This window comes from Myxocyprinus asiaticus, chromosome 2, assembly GCF_019703515.2.
Source record: "Myxocyprinus asiaticus isolate MX2 ecotype Aquarium Trade chromosome 2, UBuf_Myxa_2, whole genome shotgun sequence".
In the NCBI taxonomy this organism is placed as follows: domain Eukaryota; kingdom Metazoa; phylum Chordata; class Actinopteri; order Cypriniformes; family Catostomidae; genus Myxocyprinus; species Myxocyprinus asiaticus.
Window position 1 is genome coordinate 39,258,824 of NC_059345.1, and position 22,397 is coordinate 39,281,220.

A 22,397-nucleotide genomic window follows, 5' to 3' on the forward strand; every position below is an offset into this window, starting at 1 on the left:
CAGAAATATACTGCATACACTGCATGAGGTCTTTAACATTTATTAGACCAATTTTGTTGCTGTGATAAACTGCACCACTCCTCATCTACATTATAATAGAACTTTTGAAAAGCAGAGAAGGGTGAAAGGAAGTTGTTATTCAGGTAGATGTGTACCTGTGCTGACTGGTTTCAATTGTTGAGGATGTGTTCAATATTCAACAAAGGACAAACATGTCTCAGTAAAGTTATATGTAAATTAAAGCTAAGGAGTATAATGATCTGCATTGTGTCACAGGCCTGTGGGATTCTGGGATAAGAAAACATGTTGCTCAACAACAGATCCCAATTTGACTGTAATCAATTTTTATAAAGGAGTCTTTTCTGCAGTTAGGTGAGTGTTTGTGAGACCTATCAGTTGTGTGATTAAAATAACCCACGATGATTGACCGTTTAGCACAGTTTAGGTTTTGCATGTATCAATGCCATTGACAGGAGTTTAGAATAGAAGTCATATACGCAACCGAGCTGCCACGCTGTGCTGTGTCTCTGTTTGTTATTGGTTTTGATCAGGCATTTTTCATGGGAAAAATGTCTCTGTATATCTCTGTCCTACATTCACCGAGTACTTTATTAGGAACACCTCTACACGTACTTATTCATGCGATATATCTAATCATCCAAGCATGTGGCAGCAGTGAAATGCATACAATTTTTGCAGATACTGGTCAGGAACTTCAGTTAATGCTCACATCAACCATCAGAATGGGGAAAGAAATGTGATCTCAGTGATTTTGACTGTGGCATGATTGTTGGTGCCAGACGGGCTGGTTTGAGTATTTCTGTAACTGCTGATATCCTGGGATTTTCATGCACAACAGTCTCTAGAGTTTACTTAGAATGGTGCAAAAAGCAAAAAACATCCAGTGAGTGGAGTTCTGCGGACTGAAGCACTTTACTGATGAGAGAGGTCAATGGATTGGTTCGAGCTGACAGAAAGGCTACGGTAAATCAGATAACCACTGAGCATAATTGTCAGAATGCACAACACATAGAACCTTGAGGTGGATGGGCTACAAGAGCAGAAGATCACATTGGGCACTTTATTAGGACCATAGTGTTCCTAATTAAGTGCTCAGTGAGTGTATATTTGTGTGTGTTTGATAAGGGCTGTTTTGCGCCACACAGAATTCTAAAGATATCCTTGCTTTAACAAGTAAGTATGGCTGTACTGCTCACTCAACTATCATGTGCCAGAGAACACAGAAAATAATAAAGGCTCTGGTCTTATCAATCTCTCCCTTCTGTGTACTGTAGATGTTGAGGCAGCAGGACATCTCAAACCAGATACACTGTCATATTGTTACTGTGCCACTGTCCCCTGTCGTGACCTGATTTGGATATGATTTAATGATCCTTTGCTGATCCTGTCTCTCTCTCTCTTTCTCCCTCTTAAGGGCGACGTCCAATAATAAGGTTCGGGAGCAGGTGGTGCTGGAGTTGAGTTATGTCAACTCTGATCTGCAGCTTCTCATGGTACAGTTGGAAGGACTCAACAGCTCGGTGCAGGTTTATCAGAACGTACAGTAAGTACACACAAAACTGACTAGGTTGAACTCAGAGAAAGAATGTGCAGAAAGAACATGCTCAGATTCAATTAAGATTCATAACATTCTACAGACAGAACGCACAGTGACTACCCACGCACATGTCCAATTAATCTGGACACATGGAGCCTCCCTGATGAGTTACAGTACAGGGGTGTGTAAAGAATGATATAATAACTTAAGTCAGACTGTTACTAAAATGTAGATATCTGGGCAGAATCGTATTTTTTTGTAAGTTTTTTTTTATTTTTTATTTTATTTTATTTTTTACTTTTCTGTGCTTATTTTGGAATCTAGTGAATTCATCTGAATGGATTTAAAAATGGTGATGTTAATATGCATTCCACAGAATTTTCCACATATTTTGAATGTTTTAAACAGAGCTTAGTACTTAGAGAAAGTACTACTCTCTTATTGGTAGCTGCAAACAATAACAACTCTGCTGAAGCATTAATTTATTTAGTTTAAATGATTCAACTTTGATTTATTTATGCTAGTTTTATGATTTATGTTGGTTAGTGCTAGTTGGTAGCTATGCTGTTTACTAGCAAAAACTAGCATGGTTTACAAAGGAAGTCTTGCTGGTTATGCTTGTAAAGAAGCCTGGTGGTGAAACCAGCATGCCAGGGACTAGCATCTGAAACGCAACATATGCTGGTGACCAGCAATGCTTGTGTTTTCAACAGGGACATTAGCCAGAATATTAAAGGTCCCCATGAACTGCCTTGACGAGCACAATTTTCTTTGGCCTGTTGACGTATTTCCTATCGAAACATGAAGTTGAGCCGGGATTTGTCGAACGGCTCATGCCTTTTTTTTTTTTTTTTTTTTTTTTTTTAAGTTTACATCGCAGTGCCCAGAAAAGCCAGTGCTGGTGTTCACCTGGGGAAACTAAGAAGCAATCTCAATGCAGAGTTCGACCGCTTTTCCGCTAACTTGAGAAGCGGATCTAACTAAACAAGTTACTACATAACCAGCCCACAAACAAACGCAGCGCATCGCGGTCTTATGACGAGGCTGAAGCCATTTTGCAAGTGAATTCAGATTAATGTAAAAGATCACAATATATCAATGTTTTTAATCACAATACAATAAACTTAAAGAATAAAGAACACTTGCTCGTACTGTACATCCCAAGAAACCTCTGTAAAACGGCTGCATTAAAAATATAAACTCCAGCATATTACCTCGCATCCAACTCCTGCATGTGCATTCTGTTCAGAAGTGATCATCCCTATGCCTTATTAACAATTACCCTCCACTGTGAGAGCTTCAGAGGGCTGAAAAGTGATAACGGTCATTTACAACTCACTTTAAGTGATTCTTATTGGAAATTATGTTTGGAACGACCCTACAGCATGGATTGTGCTTCCTTTGAAGTGCCCTGCGAAGATATCATCAGTGCAGGTGAGTACACAGCCATGTGCGCTGATCAGATGTAGTGGAAGGGTGTGTTCTCATTCTAAAAAGCATTTGATTGGACAAAATTAATGCAGTAATTTGTGAGTTAAAATTTTTTCTGGGTCCATTTAGCTGGAAGAGAGAGACTGCAGATTTTTAATGGTTATATCTTCTGAAAAGAAATTTTGGTAATGGTTAGAAGTACACTAACATAGATTTGAAGAAATAACATGCAAGGGGTGGGGGTGTGTTAAACTTCATGCATGATGAATGTTTGAATTCTGCAGAAATGTGCAGAACTTTCTGCAGAGTTCTATGGCCATGTGAGCTTGCACATATATTTCCAGTGAAATCATACATGCCTCAGAAGAAATTATACTGTAGATTATTTAAAGTTAGATATTAATATTCATTTTTACACTAAAGCTGAGATGAATACATTTAAGTATTCATATCAATCAATTGGTCTTTCATACATTGATTGGTTCTCATCCCACAAAGAAATTTGCCTGCTTCAAAATTGCTTTCTGTTCCTTTGCCTTTGATGGGTTGCTTATACATTCCAACTGTATATTGAAAATATCACACTCCGCTCAGGCTGCTGATTTCCATAGGAGTGTCCCCTCTACTCATGCCATTCAATGCTCCCTCTACTTCTATGTCATTGAGTATTCCTTTATTAAAAGACTGACCTGACCTCTCCTCCTCTTATACTTGAGAAATAATCAGCTGTAAACTTGGCAGAGGTTTAAAGAGAACCCAAGGCCTCAATAAGTACATGCATGAAAGCCAGACTAACTTTGCTGCAAGTGAAGACTTATGCTTCATTGGTTGATCAGGGACAGCTCCTTGAGTTTCTCTTCATAAATTAAAGACAGAATCAAAGTAAAGACCCAACAGAAAGTGGCTCTCACTGCATATGACTGGTCAGAAAGGTTCATGACAAGCTGCTGAGGTGGTTTGATTGACAATTTGAAATATACACCCCTCTCAGATGATTCTGTAGAATTCTCAGGCTCATCTTTTCACACACGTGGTCCCCTCTCACGTGTCAGAAGAGGAAGCCATTTCCTTTTAAAATGTTTTCCTTTTAACTTTAATTTTGAGATATAAGGAAATACTTAACCAACTCGGCTAGAGCCTGTACTGGTATGTGTGTTTTTGTAGACTGACTAATTATAGCTAGATGATTTTTTATGACAGTCACTCACTGACGATGACAATGGACTCTCTCACTTGATTTTCCCAAATCTCATTGCTTAGTTGGTCATATCTAGGAGTGGCTGAGTATGAGTAATTTTATGTCATGCTAACAGTATGTGTCACAATATTGTTATTTTTGCTTTTGGAAATTCAACTTAAAATGTTTTATATATTACATAACCTTGTAGTAATGCCTACTTTTTGATACTCCAGTGACTAGTGCAAATTATTTGATAGGAATTTGATCATCTACTTTTTAATTTGGAACATGATGGACACAAACCAAAAGATAAGATTATTCATTATTAAATGAGTTATTAATGAGTTACTAAAAAAAACCTTCATCTTAAACAGTATAGCAGAATATCTACTGGTTAACGCATTTCTACTGTCACACGGTGTATAAAGTACCATCATATAATCCTGCCCTAGTCCTTAAAGGTGCACTCAGTAACTTTTGTCTTTGTTTCATCTTGGACTTACACTGACATCTAGCGGCTTGGATGCAGCATCATTTAAAATCAATAGTTTTTAGTTTCAGATGCCAGTGTAGAAATGTAGTATTCATAGTCAGCCATGATTACTTTAATCAATGAGTAAAAGTGTCAAATAACAGGACGGTTACTGAGATTGAGTAGTAGTCGGCTGGTCATGTGATTCTAATATGGCAGCCCCCATGTGCGGACCCTCTCCATGTAGAATAAAACAGCTGTATAAGGTTACTGATATGACTGGAGTCTTCATTTTAATGTGAGTGGTCGTGATTTTCTACATATATTGCCAAATTACAGTTCATGTAATTTAGGACACGGAGCACATGGAGAGAAAATATTTGATCTGTATTCAGTTTTATTTTTAAGTGATTCTTTCAAGATACAAACTCAGCGTGCAACCAAAATAGAGGGCCTAATTGTAGTCTGATGGCAGTCAGGCAGTGTGTGTGTGTGTGTTTCTGAACCAATGCATGCTTTTGTGAGTGTCACATGAGTGTGTCAGTTCAAGGCCTTGAGTGTTTGTGGCTGGCTAAGCAAGTGTGTTTCCTTGGTTACAATTGGATTCTTGTCCTCTTTTAAATCCTTTTTAAGCCCCCTTTTGCTTTTCAGACGAGAGAGAGAGAGAGAGAGAGAGTGTGTGTGTGTGTGTGTGTCTCTGTGTGTGTGCACGTATGCACTCTCGAGTGTCTCTCGCATGCTTCACTTTCTGTGCAAGAACAGCTTTCAGCGTCTTTCTATTCTGTAAGAAAGTTCAGCCATATATTCAGCTCAATCACTGCTTAACAGAGCTCTGCTGGCCTAGTTCTTTATTAGCATTAGCTTCATAACATGTTGCCACTTACAGTCTAAGGATTGTTACTCTGGACCAAGCATTAATGTAGGTGTGTTTATCCCCAGTGTCTGGAGGGTCAATTATAAACCAGAAAAAACCCTGCAGAAATGTGCACTTGATTCTGAACTCCCGACCTTCCTCAGTAATTGCAACTTGCGTTACTGTAAAGCTGTACACAAAAGAATCAATCACTTCTATTTTATTTTTTTTTTTTAAGGAAAAGTATGGTAAATGTCAAGTGTATCCAATACTAAGGCTAGTTTATTGCTTTTGGTACCATGGTTCTGCCTCGTGTGTATATTTGGTTGTGTGCTGTCTTTATTTTTGAATCACTCAGTAGTTTTACATGCACTTAAAAATTCAATTTCAGTTCGACTAAAACAAAAAGCCATCTTTTTAAAATGTCATGTAAATGCTTAAGTTTGACTCAAATCGTACCTGTTTGAAAGACAGAGGCGACATGTGACATGTATTTTATCTGGGGTATTTTACGTCCTTCCTTCAAATATTTGATTACTCATTGTGTCGTGTATACTTGTACAGACAGATAAAGTCTGTAGCTTGACTGTGCAAAGACCTACTGTAGCTCAATTATAACTTATAAATGAAAGTGTACTGATTGATGCATACCAATCTTACAGGCTCTGGTTACAGAGTCTATGTGGTTTTCTCTCTGTCTCTAGGCTGTGTTTCCTCAACTTTCCACAAACCTGCATTATCTTCCCTGTAAAACTGAATGATTGAGTGTGAGAAAATGAATATTCCCATTGGAGCAGTGTTATCACTGGTGTTTCATGCACAGATCTCTGAACAGAACAAGGTCTTCCTGTAGCTGCAAACAGTGCTGCAATCTCAATCGCACCTGGCTGCCAGGTGTGTGTGTGTGTGTGTGTGTGTGTGTGTGTGTGTGTGTGTCACTATCAGAACAGACCAGCATTCTTTCATTTCTTTCATGCCCCAAACCCCCCCCCCCCTTTCTGTCTGTTTCTGAAATGCAAGCTTTTTCTCATGGCCCAAAGAGCATACAGGAACAAAAACCTGTCTTCTGTGCAGTGAGTTTGTTCTGCTCTCTGACTGGTTTTCAGTGGTTGAGATGTTCTTATTAGAATTCTACACAGAGGAACTTGGCAGATGTTAACATGATATCATGTTACGAGTGATTTAGTGGTACATTCTAATCGTGGGAATGTTATTATATAGCTTTTCTTGAGGAGTTATGAAATTGACTTTTTTCCAATTATGACAGACAAAGCGTGCATGGACTCTGGCTAATCAATTCTGCAGATAGTGCTATTGAATTCCACCTCTTGAGTGTTTGTTTATTAAATATTTTGGCTAATTTGAAAAAGCTTTCAGGTACCATTAAGAGTGTAATGGGTGTAGTCTTCGCTATGGTTAACCTGTTTTACTATGTTTAAATCCAGTCTGCATAATTCTGCAGATTTGAGAGAATAGAGCATTTTGTTTGAGCAAATATGGAAACTTGATCTGCCAAATGAAGCGTGAGTGATACTTCCTCCAGTCTGTGTGACTGGTCCTGGTTACTTCTGGTCCAACATACCTGTAACTTCTTTTAAATTAGTCCACTTTGTGCATTGTGAAAGCAATTTTTCACTGAACCACCCTGGGGCTAGACGGTAATCTCTCTTCTAGACCAGGACTGCCTCTTATCAGTTCACACTCATGTGGTCTTCTTTCAGACTGCTGAATCATTTGGTCAGCTTTGGGCTAATGGCCAAACAGTGCAAGCACTAAAGTTAATGCATTGACGAGACAAATACACATATTTTGAGTGTGTGTGATATCGGAGTTTGATAAAGAGCACAAAATGTAACAGACTCACTCCTTTCTGACAGCAGTTTTTTTTTTTTTTTTTTTTTTTTTATGCATTAAGGTCATTCAGCCTGTAATGGTAAATCATCCTTTACTCTGATATTGGCTTCTTTAGTCTTGGAGCTGGGTGCAACTTGAGTATTTTATTTTAATTTTTTATATTAGTTATCTGTGGAAGGGGTCACGTACAACTGCCACTGTAAACATGTCTCATATCTGATTCACACAGGGAGAAGGATTCATCTGTTTCATCCTTTAACTCAAAATCTGTAACTAAATCTCTCATGCTTCGTTATTGTAACAATAGACTTCAACGGTTTTTCAGCATTTAATTAATCTCTACCTCTTTTTCCATTTTTACAGAGAGACATCTAGCATCCCACTCATCCCTCTGGGACTGAAGGAGACAAAGGATGTGGACTTCTCTGTTCCTATTAAGGTCTGTTTCTTCTAAATGCCCCCACAATGTTTACCTCGTAAACCTCATTGCTTTTCTGGCATTCAGTCAGTAGCTTTTATGATTCAGAAAGTTTGTCTTAGTTTCCTAGTGAAAAGAGAAAGTAGGTCACAACTTGATAAACAAGAAAGCCAAAGACGTAGTAAAACTTTCATTGTGGTTTTGAAAGTGCACAGTGATATTTGCTGCATGTCATATTATGTGTTGAGATGTTTGTTGAGGTGTGCAAGGGAAGGGATCAATTTGATGGTTTTGGTTTGCTGCCAGACTGTAATTACATACTGTCATAGATTCACCTGCATGGCGTGTCATTGTTACTTCTGATGTTACTTCTCACTACAGATGAGTTTAACAAGGAGAACAGGCCTGAATACGTGACTGTGATGGACTGTTATGTTTGTGTTGACATGATAAATGAATGACTATGAAATTGCTTTATTTGAACAGGACTTTATTCTGGAACACTACAGTGAAGATGGCTCAAACTTTCAGGATCAGATAGATGATCTGATGGACCTGAGACAGGTATAGCACCACTTCTGTGTTTGTATGTACACACCCCATCACATTTGTTACTGATTTGTGAGAAGCTGGGCTGTTTGTGTACTGTAATCCACTTTGGATGAAATACTGTATCTGCTAAATAGTAAATAATACAAATATCAGTGAAAACGTAAAGAAATGGTTCACACAAAAATCACATTTCTGTCATAATTTACATCTCAATACAAAGGCAGTGGTAGTGCCTCACTTTATAGTTTAACAAAAGTATCCAAATGAATAATAAACATAGTCTAGCGAAGGCAAAGAATAGATTTTGGTGAGCCATTGTGAATTATTATTATTATTATTATTATTATTATTTATTTATTTATTTTATGCATCCTTTTGCTTGAAAATAACTTTGATACTTTTGGGTCCTTTTTTGAGCTGAAATGGAGTAGTTCACCAAAAAAAATTTCAATTATCTCATTATTTACTTACCCTCACCATCCCAGATGTGACTTTCTTTCTTCTGCTGAACACAAATGAAGATTTTTTGAAGAATATCTCGGCTCTGTAGCTTTAAAATGCAAATGAATGGTGACCAGAACTTTGAAGTTCCAAAAATCACATAAATGCAGCATAAAAGTAATCCCCATGACTCCAGTGGTTAAATCCATATCTTCAGAAGTGTTGCTGAGAAATGCATAAATATATAAGTCCTTTTTTTACTATAAATCTCCACTTTCACTTCACATTCTCATTTTTGTTTTTGGCGATTTGCATTCTGTGTGCAAATCGCCACCAACTGGGCTGGGATGAGAATTTATAGTAAAAAGGGACTTAAATTTTGATCTATTTCTCAATCACACCTATGATATCGCTTCAGAAAACATTGATTAAACCACTGGAGTCATCTGGATTACATTTATGCTGCCTTTATGTGATTTTTGGAACTTCAAAGTTCTGGTCACCATTCACTTGCATTATATGGACCCAGAAAGCTGAGATATTCTTCTAAAAATCTTTTGTGTTCAGCAGAAAAGTCATACACATCTGGGATAGCATGAGGGTGAGTAAATGATGAAAGAATTTAAATTTGTGGGAACTATCCCTTTTAAACTGAGACTCTATCCACTGCTACTGTATTGAAAAGACGGACCGTGATATACATTAAAGCAGCTCCTTTTGTTTTTTGCATAAGAAAGAAAGTCATATGGGTTTGGATCAACATGAGGGCATGTATATTTATGATAGAATTTTAATTTTTGGGTGAACTATCCATTTAACACCGATAAGGACAATTATATAAGGCTTCACCAATAAGAACTGTCTTGTTGAATAACTTGAAGTGTGGTATGTGTGTGTTTCAGGCTTGTCGGACCCCCAGCCGCAACGTTTCTGGTGTAGAATTGCTTGCCAGATACTACAGTCAACTTGCCTTCTTGGAGAACCGATTCTTCTCCCCTACGCATCAGATCGGCATTTTCTTCACATGGTAGGTCACATCTTATGCATACCAGCATGGAACATTGTTATCGTGAACTATTATACAGCTTTATCAGCTGTAAACATCACAAGACATTCAAAGGAAGCGCGTAACTGGTCTGACTGGGCTGTCAAGCTCTCTTTGTTTCAGTTTATAGATCAGCTTTTTTGTCATTTATACCCTAGAGACAAAGAGAGACAACAGCATAAATAAAGATCGAGAGTCATCATAATACAAGCCAGAGAAGATTAACTAAATTATTCATAAAGCTATTCAATTCATATAAGAAAAAAATAAGACTATATTGTGACCAAAATAATAATAAGCCACTCCTGTGTGTTTTTTTTTAATTTTTTTTTATGTGAATTAAACGCATTATCTATGTGTCTCTGTGCAGGTATGACTCCTTCACCGGCGTGCCTGTGTGTCAACAGAACATCTCTCTGGAAAAAGCCAGTGTGCTCTTCAACATGGCGGCTCTCTACTCACAGATCGGCACTCGTGCCAACAGACAGACACAAGCCGGACTCGAGGACGCCATTTCTGCATTCCAGAAATCTGCAGGTGAGAGTTGTTGATGCACTGATATATTGATTTGTAAAGTGTGAGACAGAGGCAGATATTGGGCACAAACACTGTATGTAGAGTCTCATCTGTGTTGCTATAGTTCCCACGGAAGGCTAAGATTCTGAAATTTGGTGAGCTCTCCGCTAAAGCAGCTCTTTGGGATAGTTCACCCCAAAATTCTTTTATCATTTACTCACTCTCATGTTGTTTGGAACACGTGACTTTCTTCCGTGGGAAACAAAAGGAAATAGTATTTATGGGAAATAGCAGCCTGAACATTCTTTAAAATATTTACTCTGGTGTTCCACGGGAGAAAGTCTTGGATAAAAAAAAAAATCTAATTGTGATTATTTTGAAAAATATTGCGATTGCGATTTGAACAGCGATATGATCATTAACATAAAAAAAAAAAAAAAGCTAGTAAGTGTTTCATTTTTACATAAATTAAGTAATGGGCAAAGATGCTCTATTGCAGGGGTCGGCAACCTTTTTGCCATTCCCCCCCCAAAATCATGATCTTGCATGTGAATTTTCACAGAGCATCTTGTGAAAGTGCTTTAGTCAAAGAAAGCCTGTCCTTTTGTACAAAATGAGTTAATATCACAAATTTGCTCATTTGATTAATGATTACTGATCACAAAATTGTGTGGAATTTTAAATATTTCTTATATTATGTCATAGGGCTAAATAGATGATCGGTTGTGATGCATGAATGGTTTGCACGAGTCTGTTGGGTGTACTGCAGTCTCGTCACATTTAACATTTTTGTTTAGTCTCCCATTCAGCTGATGAAAACATGCTGTGTGATCATGAGGAAGGATTACATCAAGATGTAGATTGGAATGCAAGTGTGGAATTTATATAAATAAAATAGTCTACCCCTCTCTCGCCGTTGCTGGCGTGCCAGTGATTACCCCTCCACGTGCCAATGCTGGCACGCGTCCCATAGGTTGCCGACCCCTGCTCTACTGCCAGTAGAAATACTGTTCAAGAGTGTTCACACTTGAAGAACCAGAAGAACAAACAAGAACCATTTATTATAAAACGGTATCATATTTATGCAATAATTTCTTAACTTGCATGCGGCAATGCTATGCGTTTCGGTTAAACCCTTAAGCCTTTATTTTGGTGGCAGCTCTTATTTTTGCAGAACAAGGAGTTAGCAATGGTGTTGTAATTCAGAGAAATGCTCTCATCCACTCTTCTGTCCACTAAAACCCAATGTAATGAGGTTACTTTACATTTGGATGGCACCTTTTAGCGGCCAAACATATTTGGAATTATGCAAATGTGCAATTAGTGAATCTAGAGGGCTATAAATATAACACACTCTGCTCATTAGCCATGCACTTGCTTTGAGGATGTTTAATACACTACGGAGAACAGAAATGTTCACATACAGTAAATGCAGCAAACAGCGGGTTCAGAGTCTTCATTTATTAATTAAATCGCAGCCCGTGCGGTTTGATAATTGCACTAGGTCATATCGCAATTTCGCTTTCATTTCAATTAATCGTTCAGCTCTAGCTTGTAATGGCAAGAGAGTGAATAAATGATGACAAAATTTAATTTTGTGGTGAACTAGCCTTTTAACTTAACTACAGTAAGTGATCTGAAGTTAGGTAAGGGTCAGAAACTGGCCGTGATGAAGGCTTTAAATGAAGCAGGAATGGTTTTCCTCTGTTCTTATGAGGCAGGACTTTCACAGCACAAACCATGTATAGGTTTCTGGTTGTGTTTAAACAAGGTAGAGTAAAATGTAACCATTGTGTAACTCTTCCCTTTTAAAAGTAGATCTGTTGCAGACTCATGGAAACTCAGTGGCTTGTGTCAATTTTTAACCTCCTTAAAATAACAGCAACAAAAAGAGAGATTTGGCAGGCTTTTCTTAAGCTCACAATGCTATCAAAACAGCCAACCCCATTGTCTTTCATCACAGACAATGTTTTGTATATCTCCACCGGAAAGAAGGCCCAAATATGGTTGTTCTCTGCAAAGATAGATAATTGATTGATACTCTGTCACACAAGTCTCTTTTTTTTTAACACTGTGTTTTTTTGAAAGCTCCAAATAAAATGGAGAAAAGGCCAAAGCTATTTCTGTTTAGTTCAAATACTGGTCACATTCTGCCGCTGCAGGGCTCTTTAAATTGCTTTTACATTCAAGCTCTACAGTGGAAGGCAAATGCACTTGTGCTCTATAGATATACACTCTAATCCCGAATATTTTGTCCTTTTGGCTGACTTTATTTTTGTGAATGTTCTGCTTCAGGTGTGCTGCACTACCTAAAGGAGACGTTCACACACACTCCCAGTTATGATATGAGCCCTGCTATGCTAAGCATGCTGATTCGGCTGATGCTCGCACAGGCGCAGGAGTGTTTGTTTGAGCAGATCGCTCTGCCAGGAATCCGAAATGAATTCTTTAGCCTGCTCAAAATGGCCCAAGAGACTTCCAAGGTACTAGGCTCAAATCTTATTAAATGTTCTCTGACTAAAGTTAATTATAATATTAGAATTATTAGGTCTACTATTTTTTGTGTAGACAAAATATAAAAACTGCATTATACTATGAATGTTCAATTAGTATGTGGGTAGTTGCGAAATAGATATGGGCGTAAACCTGTGTTGGTGTGCCCGTCTCAAAATCAGGTTTTGTAGACATTTTACTTTGGAGAAAGCTTAGAGGTATTTTGTCTTAAAAGATGGAACTTATGGTAGTTCAAAAGGGTTTCCTATTACATAATGCAAGATGCTTTAAAAATATATATATATATATATAATATTTAATGAGATTCTTATTTGCTATTCAATATCTCTTTTTTTTTTTTTCTTTCTTTTTTTTTTATGAGGGATGGACACTGAAAATCAGATGTCACATCAAGTGTTCATGTCCTTACTGTTGTAATTCAATCTTGGGTGTCAGTATGAGTAGCAGTGTTTACAAAATAAAATACATTGCCATCAGTGTGTGGGTCTGTTTCAAAACTCAGCCTACAGTTACACCTCTGTCCAGTATTTGAATGCTTGTGACATTTACTCCTTTGTCCTTCTATTCTCAGGTGGGGGAGACCTATAATCAAGTTCTCCAGTCCATGATCCAGACCCCTGTTAAGAACAATGTGCCCTTTTTCTGGACCACCATGTCCCAGCTGAAGATCAATCACTACAACTCTCTTGCCCACTACTTTGTCTCCACTGCTCTGTTGGACCACCAATGTAAGTCAAGCAGCCAATCACGGTGCTTATATAAGGCCCTGAAATGGTAGAGGTCTCTTGGCCATCTCCAATTGGCTGATAGCCCAATGGAATCTTTAAAGGTTACCTTTGTGCCTCATTTATATAAACCGTTTACTTCTCCTTAGGAGACTAAAAAAGGATTCAGGTATCAGCGCTTTAATGGACTTTTATTCTGAGGAGCTTTTTTTAAAGCCATAAAGAGGGAAGAAGAGTGAGACAGACAGAGGAAAGGTGGAGAAGTTTCAGTATCTGTCTACTTTTGACAGATTAATGAAAGACAATGACAGAACAAATGGGATTATGTAACGTTCTCGTTGTTATTTAAACGGACACTCCCTCACCCCTCTCTCTCTTTCTCAATCTCACTCTCTTTCGTCTCCATGACAGTCACAGTTTATGCCATCATTGAGATTCCTTTGACTCAGCAGACCAAGTTAATACACAATAGGATGTGTAAATGCCATAACGTTTAGATGGCATCAGTGGAATGAGATGAAATTTGCAGGGATTCTTCATTCTGACATGCATGCAAATATAATGCAAAACAATGTAATGTAATCAGTTTGTAAATATAGCACAAAACTGTTTGTGCAGTGACCCCTAGTGATGATGAGGACAAGCAAGAGAAGGCTCTTTCACAGATATATGACACTATGCCTGAGGGATGTTCCCCTCTTAAAATCCTGAAGAATAAGGAGGAGCGACGGAGGATAGGTGAGAGGCAGATACTGTAAATTCAGACCAATCAAACATGGCATAACTCTTATTTAAATCAAGACCTATTGTATTGTGCTTAATTGGCCCCTTATATCTTAGAGGGTGTAAATGATTGGGGTTATTTCACTTTAACACACTAATCTGACATTTTCCTGTCTTTTTGCTCAGGTAAAGCTCATTTGCAGCGTGCCATCATGGGACATGAAGAGGCAATCCGCACACATGCTCTCTGTCAACACCTGCAAAAGCTGGACATCCTGGATGACATCCTGCAAGCTAGCCACAAACGCTCTCTTGCCAAGTTTGACCAAAACAACAAGGAAGACGAGTTCACAGACTACATGGTTGCACCAGATGTCATCTGTAAGTCATGGATAGACAGAGAGAATGAATAAAACATAGAGCGTACATTCTGGCAGAGAATGTCATGATATTGTTGAATAATGTTAATGACGTATGGTTAGTTTCACTTTGTCACTTAGTTACGAATAGTCATATGCTCTTATCAAGACAAGTAAACTACAGTGGCCCCAGAAAGTTTTGGGACACTTAAAAATTAATTATATAAAAATATTTATTAAATTAAAGCTGAAGTTTGTAACTTTTTCTGTGTTAGAAATACTTTCAGAGACAAATGTAAGGTTGTAGGTTATTTTTATTTTTTTCAAAAACTGTAAACACTGTTTCTCTGTGGCGCTATAGAAATTGCTCTGTATGTTTTGATGAATAATATTGACTTTTTTTTTTTTTTTTCGATCAACAGCAGACAGAAGTGTATTCAGACATTCTGAATGTCTGTGTATACCATTTGGTGGTGCAGAAATTACATACTTCAGCTTTAAGGGGCATTTATTTTGAAGAAATACACTTTTCAAGCAAAACATTTCACAAAAAGAAGATTAAAAAACGACAAAAAAAATATATCACTCAAAATTAAGACATAGTATTTGGACACTTTATGGTTGTCAAACATTGTAGAACATATCCATAGCAAATGTGATGAACTAAACTTGTGGTTATTCTACTAGGGCACCTGTGTAAACATGAGGAGAACTAACTTAAAATCTAAAAATCACCTGGACACCAATTGGTTAAAAATAATTGAAAAAATGTCTTAGAGAAGTAAAGTTATTTCTGAGAAAATGTCTTGCATCATTTGTTTGCAGATGCCACATGATTTTATATTTTGTTATCTACAGTATTACAATGAAATTTATATATTAAGTGTGACTGAAATGTCAAAATGTGTCCAAATACTTTTTTGTGCAACTGTGTATGCAACAGTGAGTTTGTTTTCACCAAAGCATCCCTATTTAAAAGGTATATGTGGTCTGAATGAGGTCATGCTTACAGTGTAACCTTCTCAGAACAGAACCTGCTTCTAACAGCAGAGATCAACAGTGGATATGTCAGTTCTGTTGACAGTGTAAACATGGAGTAACATTCATTTTTCCTCCTGCTCTGTTAGCTAAAACAGAAAAGAAAGCAGAGATGGAGATTCCAGCTGCCACGAAGGTGAAAGTCACAGACTTATTCCAGCGACTGGTATGTGGGCTACTAATATTATTTAGAAACCTAATTTCCTTTGAGCTCTTTTCACAGCACATGAATGCTCTAGTAGATTTGAAACTTTTTTTTTTAGACATCATCTGAAACTGAAGAGCATCTTCATATAGTGTGAGCATCTGTGCTGTTGAACAGACCCATGTTGATTGACCTGTACTCACTGGCCAAATAGACTACAACCCCAGCAAAATTAAAACCAAGATACCCAAACCAGTTGGGGATGGACAGTAAGCTGTCATTTTAAATGTGTTGTGTGAGTTTACTTGGTCAGTGTGTAGAGCTTTTACAGTACTAATATGAATAACCCTGGTTTTAACGAGATTTTTGATGTGGTATGACATAATGGGGTATGTTTTGAAGGTTAAATCAACCTTGTTAGTGATTACTATTACTATTGTTCATACTTGGGGTTATTGATTCAAACAAAACCATAACCCTAAGTATAAAACTTGTCCTGCACTGTTTGTGCTACAAACATGAATAATACCTCAAATTGTTCAGCTTGTTGAGGAGAGGTGAGCTATTACTTTTCTAAGTGATCAGACTCTGAAGGAGGGACACAATTTATTTTTATCATAGAGACTTCAAGGTGGGCTCTTTTGACTTGAACTACCCAGAACACCCTAGAAACCCATTTAAACATATAAAAACACTTAGAACACTTCAGTAACCACATAGCAACACCCTGGCATTTTAGTGGATTTGTGTAACGCCTCTTTAGGTCTTCATCTGCCATAGGTTCTTTAAAACTAGAAGAAGCCCTTTGACTTAGTCCTAGTAGAATTCTAAAGCTGGTGTACAGAACTGGGCAAACATTCTAGAACCACAGTGACGTATATTCCATTGCCTCCGACTGTGGGGAGCAGGGTAATTCAGGTGAAGGAGTTTATGATGTGGTTAGTTTTATGAAGGCATATGTTTCAGTTTTACCACCTTCAGATGTCTGAGTGACCTTCTGAGAGTTTAAAGAACCACTGCTGTGATCCTGCAGTGGTTGCCATGGGCACTCTAAATGACCCGTCACTTGAAATGACATTTTCGTACTACATGGGGTGTTCAGCTCAAAGTAGATATAAACGTTGCAGGTACTTCATTAATTTATATGACTTTGCTGACGTAAGGAGCAACCTAATGCTACAGCATAATCTCTTTACTCTTAAAAGGGATAATTCACCCTAAATGAAAATTGTCATCATTTACTCCTCCTCATGTTGTTCCAAACCCATATGATTTTCTTTCTTCCATGAACCACATAAGGAGATGTTTTTTGGAGAGAACTATCCCTTTAGCATCACCAGATGGCAATCCCATTACATGATACTATTAAATAAACATTCCTCACTATATAAGCATATACAGCATGAAGTCTGTGAGCCAGTAAGCCAAATGTTTGGATGGTGAGCAGAACCAGATTTATAGCCAAGGACAACCATGGTGGCAAGCTAAAGTTGAAAACACTGTGTGCGTGTGTGTGATGTTGACCCTGTGTTTTGAGTTAAAACCATCTTTGAAATTGGCAAGCTTAACACTTCTGTATTGTGAGTTGCTGTTGTGATTGTGTTGTGCAGGGGCCTTTGTCAATTTTCTCAGCAAAGCAGAGATGGACGGTCCCACGCACCATCAGGCTGAGGCTGCAGGAAAGAGACCTTGGATTCACTCTGAAGGGAAATGCACCTGTTCAGATACAATCACTCGATTCACTTTGTCCCGCAGCGGTGAGTATTCACTCACAGACTCATACATGATAGTGTTGGCTCTCCCTTTTTTAAAGCTTAAGTATGTGTTAAAATACTTTTTCCTGTCCCAGCTTAATATGCAGAGACAAGTAGTAAAAAGCCATTTTCTTGAAAACTATGTCTCTGTGGCCCTATGAAAATGTTTTCTATGAAAAGCCATATTCAGAAAGCTGTTTTGAAAACAGTGTTTATTTTTGCAGTTCCGTTTGTGGTGCTAGTGGCACAGGAATTACATACTTCAGCTTTAACCTTAATTTTCTGTTTGGGGTAAAAGAGTCTCCAAGGCCATATTAATAGTTCAAAACATACTTGACATTGTAGTAACAGGTTGATACTTTATGCGTTTTCCTACTCTTATGAGGACTGATTGTAAACAAAATTTAAACTCGATAACATGCTTTAACCATCATCCATAATTTTTTTAAATATTAAATTTGTTTGGGGTCTTATGTTTGGGGTGTTTTTGCTGAATTGACACCAAACAGAAATGTTAGTAAAATGGGTACCAGTTACATTTATGAAAAGTGCATGTTTACTTTGAGGTAAACCATAGGGTTAAACATTCCGTAATATCTGCCTAGTGGGTTTTAATTAGGTCAGTGGAACCTTTTAAGAGAATTTGAAGGGAAAATGAGAGGTTAATTTCAAAATGATGGTTACGATCAAATACCTTTAGTTGAAACTATTCCCTCTCCCTCTGTTTCATTGCAAATAAATAATTAATGCCGAGCAGCCTTAATGAGAAGGAACAAACAGAAACCAATAACTGTCATTACATTTATCAGAGGAGAGTTTCACTTGATCTTCCTTCTGAACGCCCCTCAAATTGAGCAGAGAAGATTTAATCTGTGACCACTGCATTTGAATGAAAACAAAACACACATACATCCATATCCACTCTGCACCTGTTTTTGACCATATCAGTCTCAAGCTGTCTCAAACAGCTGTGTTCTTTCCCACAAATAAATTCCCTCCTCTCAGAATTGATCTCTATGGTAACAGCAGTGTGGTTGTGCCGATAAACTCATACCATAAATATTTGAAGTGTCAGGCAAAGTGCCACTCTTGTTGGATGTGATTTACTTCTCTGTGACTTGTTCTCTTTCTTTCCACTCTTTCTTTTCTCTGTCTCTTCATCACCAGACTGAGGGACTGAAAGAGGGAGATTACCTTGTTGCTGTGGGCGAAACAGATTGTAAATGGATGGGAGTGAGTGAGGTAATGAAGCTTTTAAAGGATGTGGATGAGGAGGGCATCAACATCAGTGTGGTCAGCATGATGGACAGCAGCAGCCAAGCAATGGTAACTCCTGTTTGCCTACAATTCCTTAATTGGCTGATTAGTAGGCTAGGACGATATAGCTACAACATATCTTGATAATTTTCAGCCTTCTGACAATATTCTAGATATACTGTATATCTTGTTATTTATGTATTTTGCTAAAAAAAAAAAAAACGGGGACTTCTATGAACAATTTAGAGTTCTGCCACAATCAAATCACTGAATCAGTGTTTTGAACCAATTCATCGAAAAGGGACTCATGGAAATTAATCGAATTTTCAAGGTTTGAATCGGGGACACTATTACAAAATATCTATTATTTAGCACTAGTCCTACACCCTGTCTACACTGGTCAAAAGCAAATAGAACTCATAATAATCAATGATGATGTCTATACTGGATGCATTGCACATTTATATTTTTTATTTTCTTTAATATATTCTATTTGCTTTTGATGCATCGCTTGTGTCTGGTGAACGAAAAGGGAAAATAAAAAGTGCATTAAAATCACTGCAACATTCACAATGTTTGTAAATTGTATATTGCCAACAAAATACGAATATACTGTATAGTAAACATTGTAGATATCATTTAGCCTTATTAGAAATGAGCTCCCTTTCACCAATGAATTCCATCCAACCTTTAACGTTTTGTAAGTTGTTTTTGGAGAGGCTGTTATGATTTTGGATTGAGACCTTTATCTGCATGTGAAATTTTATTTTCATACTTGATAGGATTAAGGGGTTTTGCTATTCTTTTGTGAATTCTTGTGGGTGTTGTGGTGATACATGGACTTTTTATTTTTTATTTTTATATTTTTTTTTTTTTTAGGCAACGGGATGGATAGACTAACTAATATAAAAGTCAGTGAAAATAGTGTATTGCCAGGCAAATAGAACATCAGTAGAACTTTAAAGCATGATAGGCTGATAATTAACTCTGAAGAACAAATTGTCCTTGAATCAACAAAAACAATGAACCTAATGTACCTAGGTCAGTGTGTCTTGATGTAACAGAAGCACTTAATAGTACACTAAAAAAAAAGCTATTGGCTGAACTTTATTTTATCATGGACAGTGCACTTCTTTGAAATTAGTTACCTTAACTTAAAATGACTATGTAATCTTAACAAAAACACTGTGTAGAAAGAACCTAGTTGAATTCAATGCTACATTAACACCACATGGTAGCACTGGTGGATTGCCCCTTTAATACGTGCACTGCAAGTCGCTTTGGAGGAAGCGTCTGCTAAATGCATAAACACCTTAAACTGTATTCATGTAGTCCCAATTTAAATGGATTAAGTAAACTTCCATTTTTACAAATTTAAATGGATAGAACACAATGAAATCAAGTTGTGATGAAATGTTCTAGAATTGTGTCGCTTTAGTTCATTTTAATTAAGTTTACTGAACAAGCAGCAAAAATCCTTTTTTTAGTGTAGTAGCCACAAAGTGTATGTGTCCAACCATTTACGAGGGGAAAAAATACAGTAGTATGGGAAATTGAATATCTTAAGAAAAAGTTCAAAGTAAAGTATTTAACTTGAGTGTTCCTGGTTTGTAGCTTTTATTCAGTTCAGATTAGTGTTGTAACCTCTCTCTCGCTTAATCCTGCAGCCCACCAAGAGCGCTACGTACTGTGGTGGTCTTCCGAAGACCTACTCCATGATCTGCTTGGCACACGATGATGACGAGAAGAACTCAAAGTCTCGCAAGGTGGCAAAGAAACCGTCATTCCTCAGCTGGGGTCTCAAGAACAAGCAGAAGAGCAGCAGCACATTGAGTTTACCCAACGCAGATTACAGCGGAACCCTGCCTTGCAACAAACCATGCCCTACCTCCTATAATGATAGTGCCCTCTACTAAACACATACACACACACAAACACACACACACATATATATATATATATATATATATATATAAAACTGGATTTGTACATACACTGATAGCACAAAAGCACACTATATTACAATAAGAGGGAGAGAAATTTAGAGAGGGTGAAATTAATTCCTGAAAGAAAACACAATGTACATTTTGCACAGACCTATAAACACAGGTGTAAGCTATTTTAATTTCTTCATTAGTGTGGTTGTCTATATAAAATATCATCATTATGAAAAAGGTGATTGTGTTTTAATGAATCAGTAGACAAAACACGACGTGTATGCTGCTCAAAATATTTAAATGTTTTATTTGTTTGTTTTATTATTCTTGTATTGTTAAAGGATGATGAGGTGTGATGAAGGATTTTTTTTTACATTCTGCCAAGTAATGTCTTTGAGACTGTCAAAACACACAAGTACCCTCCTCAAATTAAAATGAGGGCTGGTAGATTGACAGTTTACTGTGGGTGTAGGTGTAGAAAACTCCTTTTTCTGCAATTGGACACAATTTCCTTTTCCTGCCTCACAGTAGACAGTCTGTAGCTTACAGATATACCACCACAGAAGGTTTCTATGGTGATCTTGCATCATCTAAATAGAATTCTAATCTTGCGTCAATCACTGTAGAAGAACAATGTAAGAGAGGACAGTGAATAGCTTTTGGTCTTGGCCTATCTATAGAAGCAGTAATATCTTCTTTTTGTGTGTGTGTGTGTGTGTGTAACTGAAGTATTTACTTACACTGAAGGGAAATACTATTATAGGACTCTGGCTATGCTTAAGTTCAAGCAAAAAGGTGTAACATATCATAGTAGTGAATTTAAATGGCATTTTTATTTAACCTTTGTTTTGTGTTTTACCTAGCACTCTTATGTGTTGGAATATTTCACTGTCTACAAAGTAGATTTTTATACACATTTGATAATCAAATAATGTTTATGCAAAAATAAAGAATTTTTTATATATATAAACATATGTATTCATTTTAAGTATTGGAATTATTTGGTTTTTGTATTGTGAAAATGTAGCCTGATGTATTTATTCATTGAAAGTTTTATGGCTATAGATTTTTTCTGTTACTCAGTGTACATTTCTTCTTTTTATATAGTGTAGCTCAAAAGGTACATGCGATGGCAGTTTTTTTTTTATTTTTTTTTTCTTCATCTTACTAACAATATTTAACACTGCATTAAACTGCCTCTCCAAATCTTAGAGGCCTTTAGAATGCCTTACCAGAGTCTACACTGAAGCAATCTTCTTAGCGGAGGGCCTACACTCCTTGCTTGTAAATACTGTGCTTTATGAATGTATCGTTACAATTTAAGTTTTCACAAGTGCCAGATTTGGAATTTGGAACAAACTCTGTTCTGTGAGGATGTTGATACTTTATTAGGGTTGAGCTTACATCTATATCAGTGCCCTATTCTAACTTTGTTACAAATATTAATGTAATGGTGAAATGGATATCAGTTTAGTTTCATAACATTTGCCCATGTTCTTGTGTTTATAGCTTATGTGGATTAGCAGTGGGATAAGTTTGAGGAAATGTCTGGCTTGTGTTGAATTGTATATTGTTGCCTAGTTTTATGTTGTATATGTAAATCTTGAACTAAATAAAATAAGGGG

The 22,397-nt window shown here is 37.1% G+C and overlaps 1 protein-coding gene across 2 annotated transcripts in view; it reads left to right on the top strand.

Annotated features, from left to right (window-relative positions):
- Positions 1-22,397, top strand: part of LOC127415192 (rhophilin-2-like) — a 33,467-nt gene extending 11,070 nt beyond the window's left edge. Inside the window, exons 3-15 of one of the 2 annotated variants that reach the window (XM_051653831.1) lie at positions 1,436-1,564; positions 7,712-7,787; positions 8,253-8,330; positions 9,662-9,786; positions 10,175-10,341; positions 12,616-12,803; positions 13,406-13,562; positions 14,178-14,297; positions 14,469-14,663; positions 15,769-15,845; positions 17,435-17,581; positions 18,746-18,904; positions 20,503-22,397. In XM_051653831.1, the coding sequence (XP_051509791.1) occupies positions 1,436-1,564; positions 7,712-7,787; positions 8,253-8,330; positions 9,662-9,786; positions 10,175-10,341; positions 12,616-12,803; positions 13,406-13,562; positions 14,178-14,297; positions 14,469-14,663; positions 15,769-15,845; positions 17,435-17,581; positions 18,746-18,904; positions 20,503-20,751 (1,867 nt within the window). In that variant the 3' untranslated portion in view covers positions 20,752-22,397. The remainder of the gene's footprint in view (positions 1-1,435; positions 1,565-7,711; positions 7,788-8,252; positions 8,331-9,661; positions 9,787-10,174; positions 10,342-12,615; positions 12,804-13,405; positions 13,563-14,177; positions 14,298-14,468; positions 14,664-15,768; positions 15,846-17,434; positions 17,582-18,745; positions 18,905-20,502) is intronic. The other variant, XM_051653839.1, reaches the window with a different exon arrangement.